The sequence below is a fragment of the Lissotriton helveticus genome, chromosome 7 (assembly GCF_964261635.1).
Source record: "Lissotriton helveticus chromosome 7, aLisHel1.1, whole genome shotgun sequence".
Taxonomy (NCBI): domain Eukaryota; kingdom Metazoa; phylum Chordata; class Amphibia; order Caudata; family Salamandridae; genus Lissotriton; species Lissotriton helveticus.
Window position 1 is genome coordinate 49,392,111 of NC_136068.1, and position 22,892 is coordinate 49,415,002.

General features: G+C 46.8%; 1 protein-coding gene and 1 long non-coding RNA gene across 2 annotated transcripts in view; one reads left to right on the forward strand and one right to left on the reverse strand.

Annotated features, from left to right (window-relative positions):
- The window catches only part of LOC144767998 (alpha-2-macroglobulin-like), a 237,548-nt gene that overhangs the window by 92,817 nt on the left and 121,839 nt on the right, over positions 1 to 22,892 (reverse strand). The window contains exons 13-17 of the mRNA XM_078651389.1: positions 21,797 to 21,863; positions 20,251 to 20,396; positions 19,194 to 19,343; positions 5,550 to 5,720; positions 2,568 to 2,658 (exon numbers count right to left, since the gene is read on the reverse strand). Of these exons, the coding sequence (XP_078507515.1) occupies positions 2,568 to 2,658; positions 5,550 to 5,720; positions 19,194 to 19,343; positions 20,251 to 20,396; positions 21,797 to 21,863 (625 nt within the window). The remainder of the gene's footprint in view (positions 1 to 2,567; positions 2,659 to 5,549; positions 5,721 to 19,193; positions 19,344 to 20,250; positions 20,397 to 21,796; positions 21,864 to 22,892) is intronic.
- The window catches only part of LOC144767999 (uncharacterized), a 68,718-nt gene that overhangs the window by 26,636 nt on the left and 19,190 nt on the right, over positions 1 to 22,892 (forward strand). The window contains exon 2 of the long non-coding RNA XR_013598411.1: positions 20,312 to 20,436. This is a non-coding gene — a long non-coding RNA (uncharacterized LOC144767999). The remainder of the gene's footprint in view (positions 1 to 20,311; positions 20,437 to 22,892) is intronic.

Consider the following 22,892-nt stretch of genomic DNA (forward strand, 5'->3'; position numbering starts at 1 on the left):
TCTCCTAATACTTTTTGAGTCATCACACTTCTCCCCTTTTCAATTTTTAATTTGTGGTTTCTTGCTCTCTTTAATGAAAGTGGTACAATCTTTGCAGTTATTTACTATAAATGTGAACTATAGACTGTGAAAGTAAAAATGTCAATAATCATCTTGGAAGCAGTTACAAAATATATTAGAATCAATTAAATATGATACTTTCAAAGCAGTTGTAGTTAAGAATGTGCTGGAAGTGAGATGAATTCTTCAGATGAACTTTCCCAGTAAAATAAAAAATGGTGCTGCCATAAATGTCTCATAATTAGCTAAAACTGTAAATGTTTAGGGAAAAGTAGCTGAAAAGACTGTCCTTTACACCATCAGCCTGCTCTGGCAGAGGTATCTGATGTCACAACTCAACGTTCATAATTTACAGTAGACTAGTGATGTAATTTCCTCATTACAATTAAGTTGCAATGCCTCAAATTGATTAGAAGATAGGTTTATAGAGTCATTTCAGCCTTTGGTCCACTTTGATGTGCCTATTATAACTCTGTTCCTTTTTCTTAGTAATGTGAGGAGCAAGTGTTATTATCACATAATTTAAAATGTTACTCATTTTTTGACTTTGGAAGGAAGCAGGAATAGGTTATCCCTACCAGAATTTCAATTCATGACCTGCACTAAACACAGATGTAAGCACCACGGATTTAACTCACACAGCCATCTTGATGATGCACCCATTTGCATGTGTCCAGCCAGTCTCCAATAAAAATGTACCTACAAAGTTTGCTATTATAGGACACATTCTGTAACTTTACACAGTTTGTAGTAATAAACATCACCAATCCCCTATGGTGGAGTCCGGCAACTATTGGTGTGTTTAACTGAGATGGCATATGGCTCTAATTTCTGCTGCTCAGGGAGCTGTTTTACAGGGGAGTGGATGTGAGTGGGACCTACCAGACCTGGGTGCACTCTGCCCTTTTTGTGACATGAACTCTCTCTGTGTTCCTGTCACTTGAAAATGTTGCATTGGGTTTCCTTTGAGAGATTTACTCAGAGTGAGTGTGGGACTGTTAGTTTGGAGTAGTTTGCTTTCCAGCATGTTGGGTGCACTGGAAAAGCCCCTTCATCTGAAAGACCTCAGTGGTTTCAGTTTTCTTACATATGCACTGTAACTGTATGGTAGAGTTGTGTCTATTATTTGGAAAGTTCAGCACGTAAACTGGCTCTCACCCAATCACTGGTGCTGGGTCATGGCGGGCATTGCAGGCAAGGTTAGCCAGCAGTATGAGTGCAAGACTTTTCTTAATTTGTGCTGGTGTTTGCCGGTGCCCAACACCAGTACATATCTTTCAACACCTGCAGTTATTTATCAAAGTCTATCATATGGTGGCACTGTCTGTCTTTCTCTGAGCAGAGAAAATCAGTAAAGTATTACATAAAAAGCAATGTACTATCAAATATGATAGATTTTGAATCTGAACTCAGGAGAAGTGAGACCCAAAGGTGGACCTCAGACTTTGCTTAGTTCATGAGCACAACTACTGCCCAGTATCTACTCCTGCTAATACACTTTTGAGATCACACACAGTGGCATCAACTCTCCTCATTAATGATTACCAGCCCCCTTTGCATCTGCAGTCCAAGCTCAAACAAACACTTTGCCCTCCTCCAGTCAGTACTGAGCTCCCTCATTAGAACTTTGGGTCTCATTACAATGCACTTTCCGACCAACTCAGTGTCAGAATGGTTTCCGACCAACACGGGTTCGGGGAGTCTGACCGACCGATTACGATGTTTCCGAACAACGTTCGGTCGTACTTTTATTGACTTCAATGGGAGCCTGTTCTTCCAACCGACAACACAGGCTCCCATTGAAAAAAAGGGGTGGGTGCAGAAAACCTTGCACCCTGTGGCGGGCAGTCCATGGTGCCTTCCACACTGTCCATGGTTGGAAAGAGGGGACCCATGGGCACCCCCATGGGCCTCAACCGGAGACCTACGGGTAAAGGGGGCCTGCTATGGGCCCGTGAAGTCGATTTTTGACAGCCGATCCGTGTCAGACTGACCGAGTCGGAATGGCTGTCGGAATCCAACATCGTAATCGGTTTGTTGGAAACACAGCACATAGAGTTCTACGATTTGGCTCGGACTCTTGAATGCCGGTCAGAACTGATTCGGAATGACCGACCAACTACCTAGTATCATAATCGGCCGGTCGGAAATGTTTCAGAGTCAGTCGGAAACTCTGCTTCCTACACTGGTTTGGTCAAACCGAATGCCATTTGGAGCCTTTCCGACCAATATCGTAATTAGGCCCTAAGTATGTAGCCCTAGGACTGAGTTATCAGGCACCATTTAAAGGTGAGGACTGAGGTCCATTGTCTTTGCCAATTATGAGTCGACTGAGATCATATTGTAGGGGTTTTGTAAATGATAATTGTGGTGCATATAAAGATGCAAGCTTGATGCTCCTGATCCACAACAAGTCTAGATTTGACATATGATAAATTACAGTTTAACCTCCACCATACCGTGGGGGGAGCTCCAAGCATTGTTAAGAAATGCTTCTGTTGCCTTACCGGGAGGAATAGGTCTATTCCTAGTGGTGGTGATGGAGCATATATGTGGCTTCCGGAATTCACCGTTGGTTACCACCTTCAAACCCATTCCCTGAAAACAAAAGACATATCATTTAAGTTACAACATCTACACTGCAGACACTACACCCGGGAGGGCTGTCTTCATTCACAACATGTTCTCATGATCATAACCTTGCACTTAGTGAATTGAATCTGAGCTCTGCACTCCCCATGAATATCATTAGCTGTGGTGACATCTTTCGCTTTCCAAAGTGAGCCCGTAGTTTTTGTCTTTCCTGGTGCCATCATAAATTCTGCAATGAGAATCCCAGTTGTGACCGCTCAGTGGATTCTCATGTCTCTGGGTGCCACCTTAGAGTTAGGAGGTGAATCCCACATGTGTTCCCCATTGATTCCTATATCTTCCGTCACACCCATCGGATGTACGTTGTTACAACACATGCTTTTACCACGCATGCTTTTACAACGCATGTTTTTCAACGCAAGTCGTTACAACGACTTGCGTTGGGGGGTGCTGGATAGTGAATAGTTTAACTTACTATTCCAACTCCAGTCCCCGTGGATAGTAGAGAAGGTGTAGGATAGTAAATTAAACTATTACCTATCCTAGAGCCCCCCCAGCGCAATTCGTTGTAATGACTTGCGTTGAAGAACCTGCGTTGTAAAGGCACTGCGTGGTAAACGTTGTGTCATAAAGGATGTTTCCCCACCCATCAGTCGCTGACGGGGATGAAGAATTGGCAACGGAGTGTTTGGTAAATGGATTCCATTCAGAGGAAAAGGCGGTGACAAGTGGGATGGCACAACTACCTGTCTGTGCTTCATGCTAATTACAGGTGATAGGTGTAACTCTTGGGCAGCACCACTATAATTATGCGATCTTGCCTCTGTGGCATTTTTCACATAAGTTTTCAATTTGCATCTTTAGCCACATAGTCCAACTTCTGCTGCATAACGTATCGATTCCCCAAAAATAGTTTCTAGCTCAAATGACTCAAATATACTAAAAACACAGTAACACATGTTCCTTTGCACTGGAATCTTTTTGCTAAGGCTTGCTGGGCAGTCACCATTCAGTTGCTCATTGTTGTATTTTGTTGTTAAATTGGTATTAATAAGGAAAAAGAAAAACTATTACAAAATATGCAGCATTACACAGCACAATCTAACTTTCTTTGCAGAATAATTTAGTCAACCCTGCTACATAATTTGTTACTCTTCTGCCAAGTAATTACAGTGGCCCTTCCCTTAAACAATGGAAACATGGGGAATGGTGTAGAAAGTCATAAAGTAAGCATTACTGGTGGCAACTAATAGCTCTACATAGCAAAGGACAAGCCTTACACAGGCCTCATTGTGAGAGACTATTCCATATTTGATTGTCAATTCCTATTGTTGCCACTAAATTGAGAGTTATAACTACTGTGATACAATTACACACTTGCTACCCCTCCCCCTAGCATTTCAATAGCACAAATGCAGCAAAAGGTCTCTGTGGGGGATGACCAAGAGCTGGGAAGTGTGCAAACACTGACTGCCACAGTAATTAGTAATTCCTTAGGGAAAAACCACGGTGCAACTTGGAATGCCACAATATTCCTGCACCTATGAATTACAGATACTCAGGGCATCAGGAATTCTGGGTCCATGAAAGTTCAATTAGGGCCAAAGAGTCACCCAGAATGAGGAACTTGGTGCAGAAAAATCCTGGATTACTAAAGTGTAAAATTTGAAGAAACTATATCCTACCGGACACAAGCAGTCTATGCCTAACATCGTCTGTTTAGAAGTGCTGAGCTCAAAGAACAAACTATAGAAATGTTAGAGGTAAAGAAGGAGGTATAACCAGGGAAAATAATAAGTTGTGTTATTTCTGTGCACATCACTAGTGAAGTTTGATTGAGCATTCTGCTGGTTATGGCGACCACGACTGTATAGCGGTAAAGAGAGATTGGATATAATAGAGAGAAGGGTTTCCAATAGGCTGCAAAATTTGGACCACAGGTTGTAAAGGAGACTCATGAATTTAATCATGCCCACTAGGTGAAAAACTAAAGAGGAAGGCATATAAGTTCTCCTCAGAAATCAGGTCAGCTGTCCAAGCCTTAGTGATTTCCTATAGAGGTAAGACCCTCCTTCCTGGCCTATCCAAAAACACAATCACAACCTCTCAAGGACAACCTACATGGCTTAGCATTTGTGCTTTTCAAAGGTCCAGTCATGGACCATATTCAACTGGTGACCATTGGAATTCTGCAGCAACTTCAAAACAGCCACCATATCTCATAGGGCTTCACACTCTGCATTTTCGCTATACCTTAGGGGCTAATTGCACACCATTGAGAGAGAGAGAGAGAGAGGAAAATATAAGACAAATCAGTTCTCCTGGAGATTCATTAACCAAAGAAAAGCAAAACTGCAAAACAGACCTTCTCCTGTTTAGATCCAAGAATATGGAACCCATTCTCTGAAACCATCAAACTTCTCATTTCCTCTCTTTCGGGATATACGGCTCACATGTCGGAAGTCCGTCTAACAAATTAGTTCGCCTGCCCACTCCCATTCCTTCCCTGTACTCCTGATCCCCTTCTTCCCTCCTGCTCAACCCTCTACTGACTATCACCTTCTCAAAAAATTCAAATGTACTGTTGCTTTCACTTAGTACTATTGTTCTTTTCTTAAATTACACTGCACTGTTCGCTATATGTAAAGCATCACATTGCTCCTGTGTCATGAAATACATGCATATGTACATGTGTACATACGCACACGCATAAATATTGAAGCATTCACATTCATAGGGAGACTGGACAGATCATAAGAGGAAAGTAGTGCTCAGCAGCAGAGCTCTCTTAGACCAAGAAGTCCTGAAACTGGACTAGAAGGCTCACAATCCTTAGAACACTGGCAAGGCAATGCGTTCATCATGGAGCATGCAAGATGAGGAAAGATCAGACTCACCTTCAGAAGGTCAGAAACATCCTTCTCTGTGTGCAGGTCTGCCAGGAAGTAGATCAGCCCATTCTGAAAGAGAGGCTTGCGATTCACACAGGGTGTAGAGTCTTCTTCCTCCAGGTGCCACCCTCCATGGTAATACCCTGTGAGGTCTTTCACTGGGAGCAGGTCATACACCTAAGTTTACAAGACGAAAGAGGACATTAATCTATGTAAATGCGTGATTGGATGACAACCCTCACTTCCTGCTCCCATCAGACTCCTCCTGCCCCAGAATTTATCTTGAATTTTCTGAGAACATACTGAGGCAAAGATGAGACCCAAGCATCAGTAGACAGAACACAACAGTGATCCTACACCCATTTTTCAGCACATTAGTGGGTGCACCATGTAACGCCCTCGCTTCGGGAGCTTTTCCACCCAGGACATGGGGATGAGTCAAGTACACTAGAAATAATATGCATAAGCACAATCCAAATACTTCATCATAGAGCCAGTGGATGTAGGCTCTGTGAGGTTTAGATGTGATGTCCCCACCTACCTGGTAAAAAGAAATCTGTTAATTTGGAACTTTTTTAAGATCATGAATTTGCAACACCATTAATTCCGATAACCGATGAGAGTAGCACATATCACCGGAAAAACATGCCACTGCTTTACTAGATTGCAAGAAGCAGATGTGCAGTCCTCGCCAGCGGGATGTCTGACCAATAAAGTATTGATAGCGAAATCCATAGTCGCCTTAAACACGATACTCAAGAAATACTAACTTGGTTTGGATTGAACGTTTTAGGATCATTGAAGACTGTACCTTCTATAAAATTAGAGCAGATCACAATCTCTTTTGTGTTCCAGGATCTTCTACCTAGTATGAATGAGGTTCTTCCTGACTGCTATCCTGCTACAGAAAAGAGGTTCTAAAGAAGACTCTTTTTTTGTATAATATGTGTTGCTCTTTTATAGCTATTGATGTCCTTTTGTGCAGGGAAAACCACCTTGATATGATTTGGTCCTATAAATGTACTGTGCAAATATACTCGCTCATTCAATTTCCTATTAACTCCTCTGCACAGGTGCATTGGAGTGACTACAGTGAACAAAACTATTCTTTTTATAGTCACCTTATAATACAGGAGAGAGGTTAGCTAAGTCCAAGAAGGGTTTCATGTGCACACACTTTCATGCCAAACAAACTTACATGTCACACATTGGCATTTCCCCACTGCTCTTAGACAGGAAAGGCTCAGAACAGTTGATTAAGTATGCAACTTCTGTACACTAGTACAATATCTCAGTAGGTGAATTGGACAACCTACATGGCTTAGCATTTGTGCTTTTCAAAGGTCCAGTCATGGACCATATTCAACTGGTGACCATTGGAATTCTGCAGCAACTTCAAAACAACCACCATATCTCATAGGGCTTCACACTCTGCATTTTGGCTATACCTTAGGGGCTAATTGCACACCATTGAGAGAGAGAGAGAGAGAGAGAGAGAGAGAGAGAGAGAGAGGAAAATATAAGACAAATCAGTTCTCCTGGAGATTCATTAACCAAAGAAAAGCAAAACTGCAAAACAGACCTTCTCCTGTTTAGATCCAAGAATATGGAACCCATTCTATGAAACCATCAAACTTCTCATTTCCTCTCTTTCGGGATATACGGCTCACATGTCGGAAGTCCGTCTAACAAATTAGTTCGCCTGCCCACTCCCATTCCTTCCCTGTACTCTTGATCCCCTTCTCCCCTCCTGCTCAACCCTCTACTGACTATCACCTTCTCAAAAAATTCAAATGTACTGCTGCTTTCACTTAGTACTATTGTTCTTTTCTTAAATTACACTGCACTGTTCGCTATATGTAAAGCATCACATTGCTCCTGTGTCATGAAATACATGCATACGTACATGTGTACATACGCACACGCATAAATATTGAAGCATTCACATTCATAGGGAGACTGGACAGATCATAAGAGGAAAGTAGTGCTCAGCAGCAGAGCTCTCTTAGACCAAGAAGTCCTGAAACTGGACTAGAAGGCTCACAATCCTTAGAACACTGGCAAGGCAATGCGTTCATCATGGTGCATGCAAGATGAGGAAAGATCAGACTCACCTTCAGAAGTTCAGAAACATCCTTCTGTGTGTCCATGACTGCCGGAAAGTAGATCAGCCCATTCTGAAAGAGAGGCTTGCGATTCACACAGGGTGTAGAGTCTACTTCCTCCAGGTACCACCTTCCATGGTAATACCCTGTGAGGTCTTTCACTGGGAGCAGGTCATACACTAGTACAATATCTCAGTAGGTGAATTGATAAGACGTCCTTAGCATTTAAGTCATAAAATCCTATACAATATGGCATTTGCTGATGCAGCGAATCTTGGGAACAGAGGGGCTTATTTACAACAAAGTGGCTCAGTGCAGACGCGGCGATCTAGGCTGCTGATGTGTTGTTACACTCTATCTCTCCGCTAATGCTGCTAAGCTCCGCTAAGCTGACTACAAGCTTTTTAACGCGGCTCTCCGCACTTATTGTTGTGTAATTTTTAAAACTGCTATTTTTAAACTGCAATTGGTGCTTTTGCTATCACTGTTAGTGAGAGATCTCACCTGTATCATTTACGCTCCAGACCCCGTTCCGCCCCGGCTGAGTGCCGTTTGCGCGGAGGGTCGAACTGCAGAGCGCCATTCCCCGCCTTCTCTTCTCCACTTCCGCCCTGCTTCACCCAGCGCAGGTTAGCGGTCTAGTGGCTATTGACCCAGGAGTATATCTTCTGCGCTAACGAGGGTCACAGTTGACAGATGCGGCGATCTAGGCTGCTGATGTGTTGTTACACTCTATCTCTCCGCTAATGCTGCTAAGCTCCGCTAAGCTGACTACAAGCTTTTTAACGCGGCTCTCCGCACTTATTGTTGTGTAATTTTTAAAACTGCTATTTTTAAACTGCAATTGGTGCTTTTGCTATCACTGTTAGTGAGAGATCTCACCTGTATCATTTACGCTCCAGACCCCGTTCCGCCCCGGCTGAGTGCCGTTTGCGCGGAGGGTCGAACTGCAGAGCGCCATTCCCCGCCTTCTCTTCTCCACTTCCGCCCTGCTTCACCCAGCGCAGGTTAGCGGTCTAGTGGTTAAACGCAGTCCCACATAAAATGACGATATGGCGGAAGCGCAGCGGACGAGCGCAGCGGGAGCGCCGACTTCGCGCCGAAGTCGCGCCTAAGTCCAGCCCGTCTGCGCCCGTCCGTGGCCAGCCGCGACCTGCGGCCCTACACCCTGCCCAAACTTTTACGTACTCGTCGTCTAAGTTATGCACTCTGCAACATGTAGTCCCTCTACCGCCCGACGCCATCAGGAGGGCCCAGGAGTGCGGTATTTCGACCTCTCCATGCACAGTATTGAACTCTCTGCCTGAACTTGTTCCTACCCCCGGACCCCGTTACCCCACCTCCCCTAAACCTGAGACCCGCGCCCTAACCATCCTCTACCTCAATACTCGTTCCATGGTAAAACACCAACCAGAAATTCACCGCTTACTCGATGACACCAACGTAGATATTCTTTTCCTGTCTGAAACCTGGCTGACAGACGACTCTGTACCCGATATCCTGGCCGCTACTCCTAACAGCTACTATATCTTACAAGTCAACCGCCCTGGAGGACAAGTTGGGGGTGGAGTTGCTGCTATCATCCGCAAAGAACATGTCTTCTCCATCTTAGACTGCACTCCCATCCCTCACACTCAATCTCTTGTTATCCAACTCCGCTCGGCCAGGACCTCTCTCATTTGCGTTCTCATGTACAGACCCCCTATCTACATGCCCTCCTTCCCACAATTAGTTGGGGACCTTGTCTCCCAGCTTCTTATCAATCATGCCAAAGTCATCATCTTGGGTGACTTTAACTATTGGCCTACCGACCCTCGAGAAAGCCGACTGTCTGAGCAGTTCTCAGACACTTTAACCAGCATGAACTGTCAGCAATTGATCTCAACTCCTACCCATTGCAAGGGCCACATACTAGATCAGGTCTGGACGGCTAATTTAGACATCTCGCCTCCATTGATCACCCCCTGCTCTTGGTCAGACCACTATTTCATCTCTTTTTCAGTTGAACTATCCAGCTTCCACCGCCCTCCGCTCCCTGCTAATACCACAGCTCGTAATTGGAAAAATGCCAATTTGACAGAACTGCATTCCCTCCTGGCAGCTTCAGTTCCATCAACTTTCGGATCAGTCTCCAACCAAGCCTCTACTCTTGAGCATTGGCTGATGGCGGCCGCCGACGCTGTAGCTCCTCTAAAAACTATAAAAACCTCTCGTCCCCACGATGCCCAGCGTTGGTTTACTGACCAGTTAAAACTCGACAAACTGGCCCTCCGCCAAGCCGAACGCCGCTGGCGCCATAAGTATGATCCCTTACTTAAAACTAAATTCACGACTTTACTGAATACATATAAATCTTCCATTCTAGAGGCAAAAACATCTTACTTCTCCCGCAAAATCTTGGAGTCGGCCTCCAAAGCCAAAGACATCTTTTCGATCGTCAATGAGCTTTCCCTTCCTGACCGCATCACTCTCCCCCCTATGCCCACCCAGGCCCTATGTGACGAGCTCAATACTTTCTCTCAGGACAAAATCTCCACAATTAAAAACAATATTTCTCCACCCTCTTCTTCCCAATCATTTTCCCTCCCCTCTGAAAACCCTCAGCAATTTAATATTTTTCCTCCCATTTCCATCACTGAACTTCACAGTCTTCTTCACAAAGTTAGTTCCGGTTCCCCCGAAGACTGCTGCCCCCCTCATATTCTTTTTTAATTTTTTTAATTTTTTGGTTAAAAACTTTTATTGAGCAACAAAGTCAGGGTTACAGAGACGGGCCTACAACCACGCGGGCTGGCCGCTAAAATCAAGGCACAATGCGGGAAAAAACACTTGTGGCCACTCCGGAGGTCAGGCACAAATCGGATACAAAATGTCGCCCAAAGTATAAAACAAGATAAGGCATTTTTCTTTTTTATACACACCAAAAAGAAACAACAAACAACAAGAAAGGCGAATGCATAATAAACGGAGTCAGCCCAGAAGGAGGAGGGGAACCCACTAATCAGGAATATGAAATCATAATCAGTAGGACAAAGCAGGGTGGGGGGGACAGCGGGGAGGACAGGCAAATCAAAGGACAGTATACGAAATTTCAGGAACGCCGGCCTAGGGCAATAAGGTAACATCGGGGGGTTCAACCAATGGAGGAGCACAAATATCTCCGCGACAGGCGTTCCACTGACTCCAGATCTTCGTCCATGCCCTAGGTCTGCCCCTGGCTGTATAGACCGTCTTTTCGCGGAACATAGACCAGTCCATGTTCTCCTCCCACACAGAGGCAGTGGGGGGCCTGTACGAGCCCCAGAGTTGCGCTATGTCCCGCTTCGCAACCATATATCCCAGGGTCGCCCATCTGGTCTGGGCCACCGAATAATCGGTAGGTTCCCACACGTTCAACAGGCATCTCCGGGCCTCAGGCACTAGGGCAATGCCAGTCACATCAGCCATCACCGCAAGTACCTCAGTCCAGTAGGCAGCCACCCTCGGGCACTCCCAGATAATGTGAAGAAATGTAGCACTCATCCAGCATCCACGCTTGCATAAACCATCCGGGGAAAAACCCATCACAACCAAACGAGGACCAGTAACATACACCCGGTGGAGGATCTTGAGCTGAACCAGACGGAGACGGGCAGGAATGGCGACCTCTTTCGGAGAAGATAGTGCCGACTGCCAATCCTCGTCATCCAATTCCAGCCCGTCGCCGACCCAAGCCTCCCTAAGTCGGACAAGCAAGTCAGCGCGATTGTGAATCAGCTTCTTGTAGATCAAGGAGATAGTGCTATCGGGGAGGTGGCCATCCAGGATACGATCTTCGAGGGGGGAGGACTCAGGGACGGAGGCACCAGAAGTCAGAACAGAAGCAAGGGCATGGCGGACCTGCAAATATCTGAAAAATTCCCTATCACTCAAGTCATAATCATTCCGAAGGGCCTCGAAGGACTTCACCGCACCATTCGTACACACGTCACCCACTCTACTTATTCCAATCATATCCCAGCGGTCAAAACCCTTCGTCGTCCAAAGACATCCCAGACGCTCGGACGCATAAAGCGGAGTCGCGAGTGTCATGCGATCCTCCCATCCCAGGCTTACATTCGCGGCGCGCCACACACTAACCGCAATCCTGGTCGGTCCCGTAAGATGGCGCCCAGCCGATCTGGAGTAAAGCGCTCTATTAAAGTCCCCTCCCGGCAGTTGGAGTCTATCCATTTCAAAGGCCGGATCCCGACCCGGGGAGTACATTGAGTGGTTAATGGCAGACAGTTGGGTAGCCCAATAATATCTCCTGATATCAGGAAGTGCTATGCCCCCGTCATACCAAGGGATGGTAAGCTTCGCAAGGGCGATACGTGGACGCCCGTCCCAAATCAGCTGCCTTTGTAGACTCTCGACCTCTCGAAAATAGGTAGCGGGGAAGACATCATAGGAATTCTGGAGTGCGTAAAGGAATCGCGGAAAGGACATCATCTTGAAAAGGGCAGCTCTGCCCAGCGGAGACAGAGGCAATTTACGCCAGCGAGCCACGTCCAGCCTCAGTCGAAGAAGCGGGGGAAGGAGATTACGTTCAAACCGGAGCGACGAATCAAGTGTAATAAAAATCCCCAGATATTTGAAGCAGGACTGAACAACCTGGATAGGAAACCTATTCGGCAACGGGGGCATATACACAGGACTTAGCCCAGTTGATAATCAAACCAGAATTTTTACCAAGCGAGGTGAGAACGTCGAATAAAACATTTAAAGATTTACGCGGGGAAGTAAGGTAAAGAAGAATGTCATCCGCATAAAGCGAAACGCGGTCCTCAAAATCTGGGGACCAACGTATCCCCTTGAGAGAAGGCTCCCATCGAAGCCACGCAGCCAGCGGCTCTAACGCGAGAGCAAAAAGTAGCGGAGACAAGGGGCACCCCTGTCTGGTCCCCCTACCGAGGGAAAAGGGAGCAGAAACTCAACCGTTAACCACAACCTGCGCCAGGGGGTCGGTGTATAGCAGCTTCACCCATCCAATAAACCCCGGGCCAAAACCAGACTTTTCAAGAGCTGCCCAAAGATAGGGCCACTCTATCGTATCAAAGGCCATCGAGGCGTCCAAAGAAGCCAAAATGGCCGGCTCCGTCAGAAGCCCCGCCCTCGCAATGGCTCCGTGGAGGCGACGCAGATTAAGAGCTGTGTTACGGTGCGGGATAAAACCGGATTGGTCCGGATGAATCAAGTCACCAATGACCGTCAGGAGGCGAGTAGCCAAGAGCTTGGCAAGAACCTTGGGCTCAACATTTAACAGGGAGATGGGTCTATATGACGAACAAAGATCCCGGGGCTTACCCTCTTTAGGAATTACAACGATCGTAGCCAGGCGCTGGTCATAGGGGAGAGCACCCCGCTCACGGGACTCCAAAAACATTGTTCGAAGATAGGGCGCAATCTTATCAGGACGCAGTTTGTACAACTCGATTGGCAATCCGTTCGGGCCCAAAGCCTTGCCCGAACGGAGAGAGCGAATGGCAGTCGCTATTTCGTCTGTTGAGAACGGGGCCTCCATAGAGACCTGCTCCAAATCGGAGAGGCAGGGCAATGCTATATCACGCAGCAAGAGGCGAGAATCGTCTGCATCCCGTTCTGACACAGGGGAATAAACCGCACGAAAGTAGTCCGCAAAACATTCCACTATTTCAACCGGGTCCGTCACTCTCACACCATTCGAAGTCTGAATCACCGGCACCACTCGATTCGCCCTCTCCTTCTTATCCAACCAGGCAAGCAATTTACCCGCTTTGTCCCCAACATCATACAAACGACCCTGTTGCTCTCGAAACATCAGTTTAGCCGCATCCGTGACCAGAGACTTATAGGCAAACTGCTTCAGACCCAGGGCATGGAGTTTGCCAGGAGTAACAGTCGATTCCAGGTCAGCCTCCATCTCAAGTATTTCCATCTCAAGATCCACCACCTCCCGATTCCTCGCCTTTTTGGTTTCAGCAATGAGAGACAGGGCCTGCCCACGAATCACTGTCTTAGAAGCCTCCCATAGGGACACCGCAGAGGAGACAGACCCCTCGTTATCTAGAAAATAATTGTCCAGGGACTTAATCAATAGGCCACGGGTCTCAGGGGAGGTCAGGTACCAAGGGTTGATAGGAGCCACCCGGCCCGCCGCCTCCACCCCCATCTCAAAGCAAAGCCAGAGCGGAGAATGGTCCGAGATGCCCCGGGGAAGGTGTCTAATCTCCCGGACAGCCGATGACTGTGCAGCTGGCATTAGGAAGTAATCCAGTCTAGACAAACTCCCATGGGCCCCAGAATGGAAAGTATATTGAAGCTGAGTGGGGTGCATAAGTCTCCAACAGTCCACCAAACCAAAAGTATCCAAAAAACCACCCAGCCACAGTTGGGCCAAAGGAGTGTCCCTAGGGGGGTAACGATCACTCAGACCGGAAAACACAGAGTTAAAGTCACCAGCCATGAAAAGAGCGCCATCAGGGAGGCCCAACAGCACTCGGCCCAAATCGGAGAAGGTAGAGGCCTGCAGGCCGGGGGGCACGTAGACGGCAAACAGAGAAAGGGTCCGGCCCTCATATCGTCCCACGAGGACGGCATAACGCCCCCGATCATCAAGGATCACATCATCTATCGAAAGGGGAAGGGAAGCCCGGACAAGGATGCCCACCCCCCTGGAACCCGTAGTAAACCCTGAGTGCACGACAAGGCGATAGCCCCACCTATTCATTGCACGACAAGTATTACCCACTAGATGGGTCTCCTGCAGAAAAACAATATCGGGAGACAAACGTCGCAGGCATTGCAACACCACCCCCCTTTTTATACGATCCCCCAGACCATTGACATTCCACGAAATAAACCTCAACCCGCTACCCCCCATCCCACAGAGTGATGCAGGAACCATCCCCCATTGAGCATGACATTGAAAATTCCATTAGCAAGATAGAGTCGCCTTGAAAAAACAAAACACGAACCTCAAACACCCCACCAACCCACCCCCCAACATCCAAGAAAACACCCCCCACCCTGCACCCCTGCAGTAAGCTAAAAAGCCACCCCAACATGCAGTGTGCCTGTCGCCCAAAAACCCCCGTTCTACAAAAAGACCCCGGAGGAGGAAAGGCCCCGTCCCACCCGCCACCCCGACAGAGCTAAAGGGAGAAGAGAACACACAGAAAATGGAGGCACTCAAGCATTGAACCCTGGGAGAATTCACATGGCACGGAGACAGGGGCATAGACAATAAGTTCAGCTCTCTACCCCACCCTCGGCACCACCCGGGTGTTCGGTGGGCTCAGTACAGTTAGGCCGGTCCGGCAGAGAGTCCAGCCAGTCATTTACCGAATCAGGCCGATCAAAGAAAAGGGTCCGTTCATTGTACTCAACTCGCAGCCTGGTAGGAAAAAGCATGGCGTATCGCAGTCCCAAGTCCCGAAGACGCTTCTTAACTCCACGGAAGCCCATACGTTGTCTCTGCACAAGCTGTGAAAAGTCCGGGTAAAAGTTCACCATGGCATTCTCGAAGGCCACCGGGCCCTTAACTCGCGAGGCCTGCAGGATAGCGTCTCGGTCCCTATAATGAAAGAGTTTTGCAACAATGGGCCTCGGCGGGGCGCCCGGCTTGCCCTGGCCACCCGGAACACGATGGGCACGTTCCACCGCAAAAAATTTGCTCAATCCAGATGGAGAAAGGTAGTTTTGTATTAAGTCCTCAACCAGGAGATCAACAGAATGTGGGTCAGGATTTTCCGGAGCGCCAACCACACGCACGTTGCAACGCCGTGCTCTGTTTTCAAAATCCTCCAAGCGCCGAGTCATGAAATCATTCACCTTTCTGAGGTTGCCAATCTCCGTCTGTATCTCCGAGACGTCGGCCGTGAGGCTAGATGACTTGAGATCCAATGACTTCACCTTCTCATTGGTTTTAGATAGGTCGGCCCGAATCAAATTCACATCGATGGCCACAGTATCTATTTTGTGGGCCAGAGCTTCATACTGTTGGCCGATGGTTTCCCTCATGCCAGAAATGGTGCCCATGATGTCCTGCAGGGACGGTTCCGCCGAAGCCTCCAAAGGGTGCCCAACTGCACTCGGGCCAGGCAAGGCGGCTCCAGGGGACCCCTTCGATTGTGTGTACCGGTCCATGATGTTAGACTGGACCGGGCCCCCGCGCAGGGGCGTCTTGGTCTTCCACCTCTCTTGGTCCCCTCTGCCAGACATGATGGAGACAGCGTCCCCGAGGGACCCACACGACCTGGTGAAAATGGCCGCAGGAAGACAGGGCGCCGGAGCCAAAAATCAGCAGCGAGGGCACATCGAGGTGTGAACCGGTCTGGAAGGATGCGAAGCAGGCAAAAGGTGCGACAGCAACCTCGCGTCGCTGGACCCAACAACGGCCAGACACCTCTGCCGGAAGACGTAGTCTGAGGCAAAATCGAAACCGAAAGTTAAGAGGGGGACCCACAAGTCGAATCCCCCTGCCGCTGTTGTTCAACTCAGACACGGCAACAGAGCCTCACCAAGACCCGGGCGCACCACCGGGGCGGGCCCCGAAAGTTCGAGTCGACGTATCTTCGGTGCCCCTGGTTCAATTTGAAATCCAAAAACAGCATTAAGATCAGCCCAGGTTCCTCTACAAGAGTCCTCGTAATTAATCAGGATATGTTCAGGATATCATGCCGGGAGTGGCGGGGGTCCGGAGAGCACTGTGCTCACGCGGCCATCATGGATGCCCGCCAAGCTCCTCCTCCCCCCCTCATATTCTTAAAGAAATCTTCCTGACTTGCCCTGATCCTGCTTTGGCTCTTCTCAATACCTCCTTAGCCACAGGAATTGTCCCAGACTCCTTCAAGCAGGCCGTGGTGCTACCCATCTTGAAAAAGCCCAACGCAGATCCACTAGTGTTGAGCAACTATAGACCCATCTCCCTTCTCCCTTTCTTGGGTAAGATCTTAGAGACCTATGTAACTTGGTGTCTGAGCACTTTCGTAGAGACTTCATCTTTCTTGGACCCGCAACAGGCTGGTTTCCGCCCCCTTCATTCCACAGAGGCGGTGATAGCGGCCGTCATGGATACCCTAAGAACAGGAGCTGATAATAACACTCCTCAAGCCCTTGTACTGCTTGACCTGTCGGCGGATTTTGACACGGTCGATCACGCCATCCTGATCGACCGTGTCACCAACGCCGGCATTCAGGGCGTAGCCCTTGATTGGGTTCGATCTTTCCTTCAAGGCCGCTCCCAGGCAGTCCACCTCTCCACTTTTTCTGCTCCTCTCTCCCCCCTTTCCTGTGGTGTCCCTCAGGGCTCGGCTCTATCCCCTCTTCTTTTTAATTTATACATGCAACCACTCATGGTTTCTCTCCGTTACTCCCCGGCCACTATTTATAATTATGCAGACGACCTGCAATTGATCTTTCCTTTGGACACTTCACCATCGTCCTGCACCAATTTCCAAACCACAATGTTATACATCTCTGATTGGATGGCTCACAGCCAGCTCAAGTTGAATCCGTCTACGACGGAACTTGTTCTGGTGGGTGGCCCGACCAACCCCTGGGATGATAATTACTGGCCCCCCTCTCTTGGTATTCCCCCTCGCCCGGTCAGCTCGGCGAAAAGTCTTGGAGTGGTCATCTCTGAGGATCTATCTATGAAATCGCAAATCTCGGCTGTAACATCTTCCTGCTTTTTCCAACTGCGCAGGATCCGTAAGATCTGCCGATTTCTTACCAGAGAGGCACTCATATTAGTCATCCTGGCTTTGGTCATCTCCAGGGTGGACTTTGCAAACATCTTATATGCGGGAATTCCCGCCTACCAGCTCCAAAGACTCCAGCTTATCCAGAACCAGGCCGCCCGCTTGGTGTTTCACCAACCCAAACACCAGCATGTTTCCCCTCTCCTAAAGAGCCTTCACTGGCTCCCAGTGGTCAAACGGTGTTCCTTCAAACTCGGGTGCACCATTTTCAAATCCCTCCATAACCGTGCACCTGTGTTCATCTCCTCTAAGCTAAAGCGGTATCTCCCAACCCGCAACCTCCGTTCCTCTGCCGACAACCTTCTGTGCATTCCATCTAACCGCCGCAAGAAACATGGCGGCCTGCGCCTCTCTTTTCTAGGGCCTTTCTTTTGGAACTCTCTCCCTTCTTCTTTCCGTCACTGCCCCTCATACGAGCTATTCCGAAAGACATTAAAAACTCATCTCTTCAAAGCTGCCTTTGAGTAAAACCACCTGCCTTGGTCTGCTATGTCTGTTATGAGCGCCAAGAAACCGTTTCGGTGTACGTGCGCGGTATAAGCTTTTTAACATAACATAACATAACAGTGCGATGCCGCAAGCCATTCTGCTGCCCCGCACTGAGTCACTTACAAAGCACAAGGATGTGTCATATCTTCAATGATATGACGGATCCCTGTGCTCGCCCCTGCGCTGGCGCAGGATTAGCTGCCATGCGCTGACGCAGACACTCTTGCACCACGGTGCAAGAGTGCCTGTGTTGCAGGGAGAATATTTTTGTGCCGGGAGGGACACCTTCCTGCACAAAAACATTCAAGAGAGAAGATTTCCTGCTTCGATTTGTGCTGCAGAATGCAGTACGCATAGAAATAGGAAAAAAAGAAGAGAAATTAAAACATTTCTCCTCGTTGCTCCTCCCTACGCCGCCTCTGGCGAGACATAGCATTCTGACGCGTTCCCAGGTTTACAATTTCTCATAAATCTGTGAATGTGTAAGCTTCCATGGGTGTTGCTTGGGAACACCCACAGCAACACCCATGGAACGCCTCTTTTGTGCAAAGTGCTGCGTGTAAAGGGGCTGGGTTTACAAGGACACAAAAGCCATTCAGGGTAGCTTTACGTGTCCTTGAAAATATGAGGCAGCAAAATGTGACGTACCGGCGGCGCAAGGAGCTTGTAAAAAAGCCAGAGAAAATGTATCAGGAAGCCATTCTTTGTTATTAGAACATTGGAATGTTGGGAGCTCCATTGAAAACAATGGAGTGCTCGGGGCTTATAATGGCTGGTATAAGCCCGGAGCTCCAACATTTCAATGTTTCTTTGCTCACAGCTCTGGCTGTGAAAAAAGGCTTCAGGGAGCCTGAGGGGATTCCAATCCCCTCACGCTCCCATAAGGCTTTGTTTTTTTGTTAGAACATTCTGTCCTCTAGTGACAGAATGTTCTAATAGCCTTACAGCCCTTCGTAGATGGGCTATACCGCTATTAAAGTCCCTCTCCCTTGTTAAAGGCCTTCAGCTTGGGGCCTTTAACGCTGGAGAGGGCCTTTAATAGCCGGTATAGCCCTCTACGGCGGGCTATAAGGCTATATTGCGGCTCCATTACTCAGCCTCAGCAGCCGCTTATATAATTTACACATTCTTTTTCCAGATGTGGAGACCATTCCAAACCTGCTCATACACCCACTGGGTCCTTCTTCCCTTCTGTGGTAGCCTTCCCTCAAACACAGAAGGTATGATGTGGTACATCCCAAAACTCAGAAGCAATTAAATGTGTTGAAAGGTAAGCCAAAAAATGAAAATCTCACCGATTCCACTGTCAGCTCTTTCTCTGGTTTCATGAGCAGGACACTCTTGTCAACAGCACGAAGGGCACAAAGGGAGCCAGGAGAGGCTTCTACTTTCAAACTGGTAGGTGAGGCAGGTAAGCCCTCCACATGAGAGAAGTGTATCTTCACCTGGAATTGAAAACACCAATTGTAAAGCCTTTACTAGAATCATTTCATCTGCAGAGACTACATACTGGAACATTCATTTTTACCAAATGATGAGCTTGGAACTGTTTGTACACATTGAGAAAGAAAATTATATACTGGATTTCTATATGAAATACTGATGTAAGAGTGAATAAAAAAGTTACAAAAAATAAAAGAAAGCAAAATTCTGTTTTTTCAGCTGTACCTCTCTGAAGAATCTTTCTCAATTTTTTAACTTTGTACCATTAGGGTATTTATTGCAAATATACTAGGAATAATGCACTTCTTACAATGAAATGTAACCGCAAGTGGGAGGCTGAGTGTTAAATTCCCCCAACAAAGACAACAAATAAAGGCATCAAAAAGCAGGTTTGGAGTAGATTGGGATTTGGTACACAATTACTATATATATAAGGGGATGTCCTTTCCTACTCATCTTCTTAGTCAGCCAATCACAGGTATGAAAATCTTTGCATTTGTTATACAAATTCCTTGAGCCACCCAGTTCTGAAACTGATCTCGCTCAATCATAGATAGGTGCATGTATGCATCCCTATGCAACTGTCCTGACTACATCTAACCATAGAGGACTAGGCAATTCAGTAATGCTCCACCACTTCTCGAAGGAAACCCATTGGTACAGGCTAAATGCTCAACATTCCATTATCTTAAATCCAGGAGCTGTGCTATCTTGTAAGTTTAACCTCAGAACTACTATGACCATCTCTGTTATGACCAGATATCTTAAATTAGGAGATTGAGTATTTTCCTTTCTTCTGTTTACTCTTCATTCTTACTTTGTGGATGTTTTTATAATCCCCTATATGTATCGACTGACTTCAAAGCTCATCGACCTCCTCCCACTTGCACTCTAACTCTAACCTCTTACCTTGTTATCAAATTTCTTCGCAACTATGAATTTTGCTGTGTCTGCGATGACTTCACCACAGGGAAGGAACGCGAATATTAACATCTTGGCCAGAGGAGCGACATCTGTGCCAATATGCAGTGAGAGCATGAAAGTCGCAGGCACACCTGTGGAGGAAAAGTAAAGACCAAAACTTCATCTGTGAAGGTGAGTGGAAGATTTCTTCAGAAAATTAATAACCTTTTTTCTAGAATGGAAAACATTCAAAATGTGCCTTTGTATGTAAAGAGATTAACCCAGAAAATATTGACCTAAGTATCAAAATTACATCTGGTAGAGCACTAAGGGCCAGATGTAGGTCGCCAAATACCGGTCGGTAACGGCCGATTTCGGCCGTTACCGACCGGTATTTGGGATTTGACATGTAGGTGGCCTTTAATTTACAGAATCGGTATATTCACCGATTCGGTAAATTTACCGATTCTGTAAAATACCGAATCGGTAAATTTACCGAATCGGTAAATACAGATGTAGGTGGCACTTCAAACAGTGCCACAGGCCATTACCGATTTGTTATTTACCGCGTAATACTATTGCATGGTAAATAACGAATTCCAGTGTACACCTGTGCCATGTGGCACACATACATGCCCTAAGGGCATGTGTGTGCGTCACATGGCACACAAGCCAAAATCAGGGGTGCAACAGGTCAAAGTGACACCCTGTCCCCCTTGCAAATTCGGTATTTTTACCGAATGGGTAATTACCGATTCGGGCATTGACATTGAGTACTATGGGCCTCAAGGCCCATAGGAATCAATGACAATCCTACAGATTCGGTAAAAAATACCAAATTTTTAACTACATCTCATTTACCGAATCTAGAAAACCGAATCTGTAAAATTCGGTATTCTAGAGTCGGTAAATGAGAATTACCTACATCTAGCCCCATATAATAAGGTTTATATTAATAAACAATACGTTTTATAATAAGGGATAAGGTTGATCTATAGAACACTTTGAACATGCCCCAGCTCCCTCCTATTGCCTTATCGCACCCTATCAGACAGAATGAGCGTAACGCCATTGAGATGCATGAGCAAGATCCTGTCAATTTGAGGCTCACCTTATATGTGCAGCCATGTATATAGTCCTTCACATACAATTGGAAAACGTTTAAACACTTCAGCATAGGTACATATATTGGATCAGATGACTGCCCACCCTTTCTTCATATCCCAAATGTAGCCATTGACATCACCATGCTGGACATTGCTGGCATCTATAGAGACTACACTTTTAATATCATTAGAATATATTTGCAAGATTTGGTATAAACATGGGGAGTGAATGCTGTGCAATTGTACTTGCTGATTAGAGTTTAACAGTTCAAAGATGTACCATGTTATGAAACTCACATGATATAATATAAATGAAGAAGTGTTTTAAAATTGAAATAAGAGGTCCAATCTCACCAAAGACATTCTACACCCCAACACCACAGGAAGGCAAGGACAGTAAAGGAACAATGGTGGGAAAAGGTAGAAGAAGCTCAACAGGGGCTCACCATGCTTCACGTGTGCCCCATCGATGGTGTGTTTGCCATGTTTGGTGATGCCTCCTTTTGACATTACCTGGAAGCAGGGATGGGTGGGAAGAATAAATAAAACTGAGTTTCTTATGTAATGAAGGCTGGCCCAGAAAACATTAAATTGCCAGAAGCATAAATCAGGGACATTGAAAGTGCATTTAGAAATCTTATTGCCGCAGACCAACTACTACACCACGTGTCTCAGTCACAGGCTGCGAGAATAATGGTTTGGGAAGTAGGATATCTCCATTCAGCCTCTGTGGTATCAAAGAATTTAGTAGGATACTAATATATCAAAGGGTAAAATACAAGTGTTTACAATAGAACTCTCAAACATCACAATTGTTAATGGTACTTGCTTACAGTGGAGTGGTGTGGCTCACTGGTTAGAGGAGGCAGACCCGGAAGCAGAGAACGGCCCGGGACCAGGGTTCAATTCCCGACGCGGCAGGGTCGTGGACCAGGGTCAGCGGACTCGATAATTCTCGCCTCGGTGCCTTCTCTAACCAGGGATCACACTCAGCAACTCTGGGCATTAGCTTGCCTCATCTCTACAACGGCCCCTCACATTCGCCGGGGATGCCTGGTTTCACCTTGGAGATACCCAATAGGGACCATCTCACAGGGAAAGCCAGGACGGGTTCCCCAGCGGTCTACAGCGCCACGACGCCTCAGGGAAGCAGTGTGCTTTACAAGACACATACATTTACATTGAGGGAGTTGGAATCATAGCAAGACAACATTTAAATGTAATGTATTCTCTATAACAACACAAAACATGCCATGGCAGACCCCATATACAAAGCACAGTACCTTCACATGACAAATGGCAGTATACTCCACATGTTTACAAACACAGGAGATGGGTTGAACCAAAAGAGGAATACAGAATCATGGGAAACTCACCAACCCAATACAAAGCAAACAGGCAATCAACCTGCCATGTATCCATTCTCAAGAGATTGTAAACATGCTTGCACTTCTTCCATACTTGGCTCTTCTTCAGCAACATAACATTCTTTAAAATCTGCTTAATCCTCAAAGGCCAAAGAACAGAGAAGGGACCTTAGTC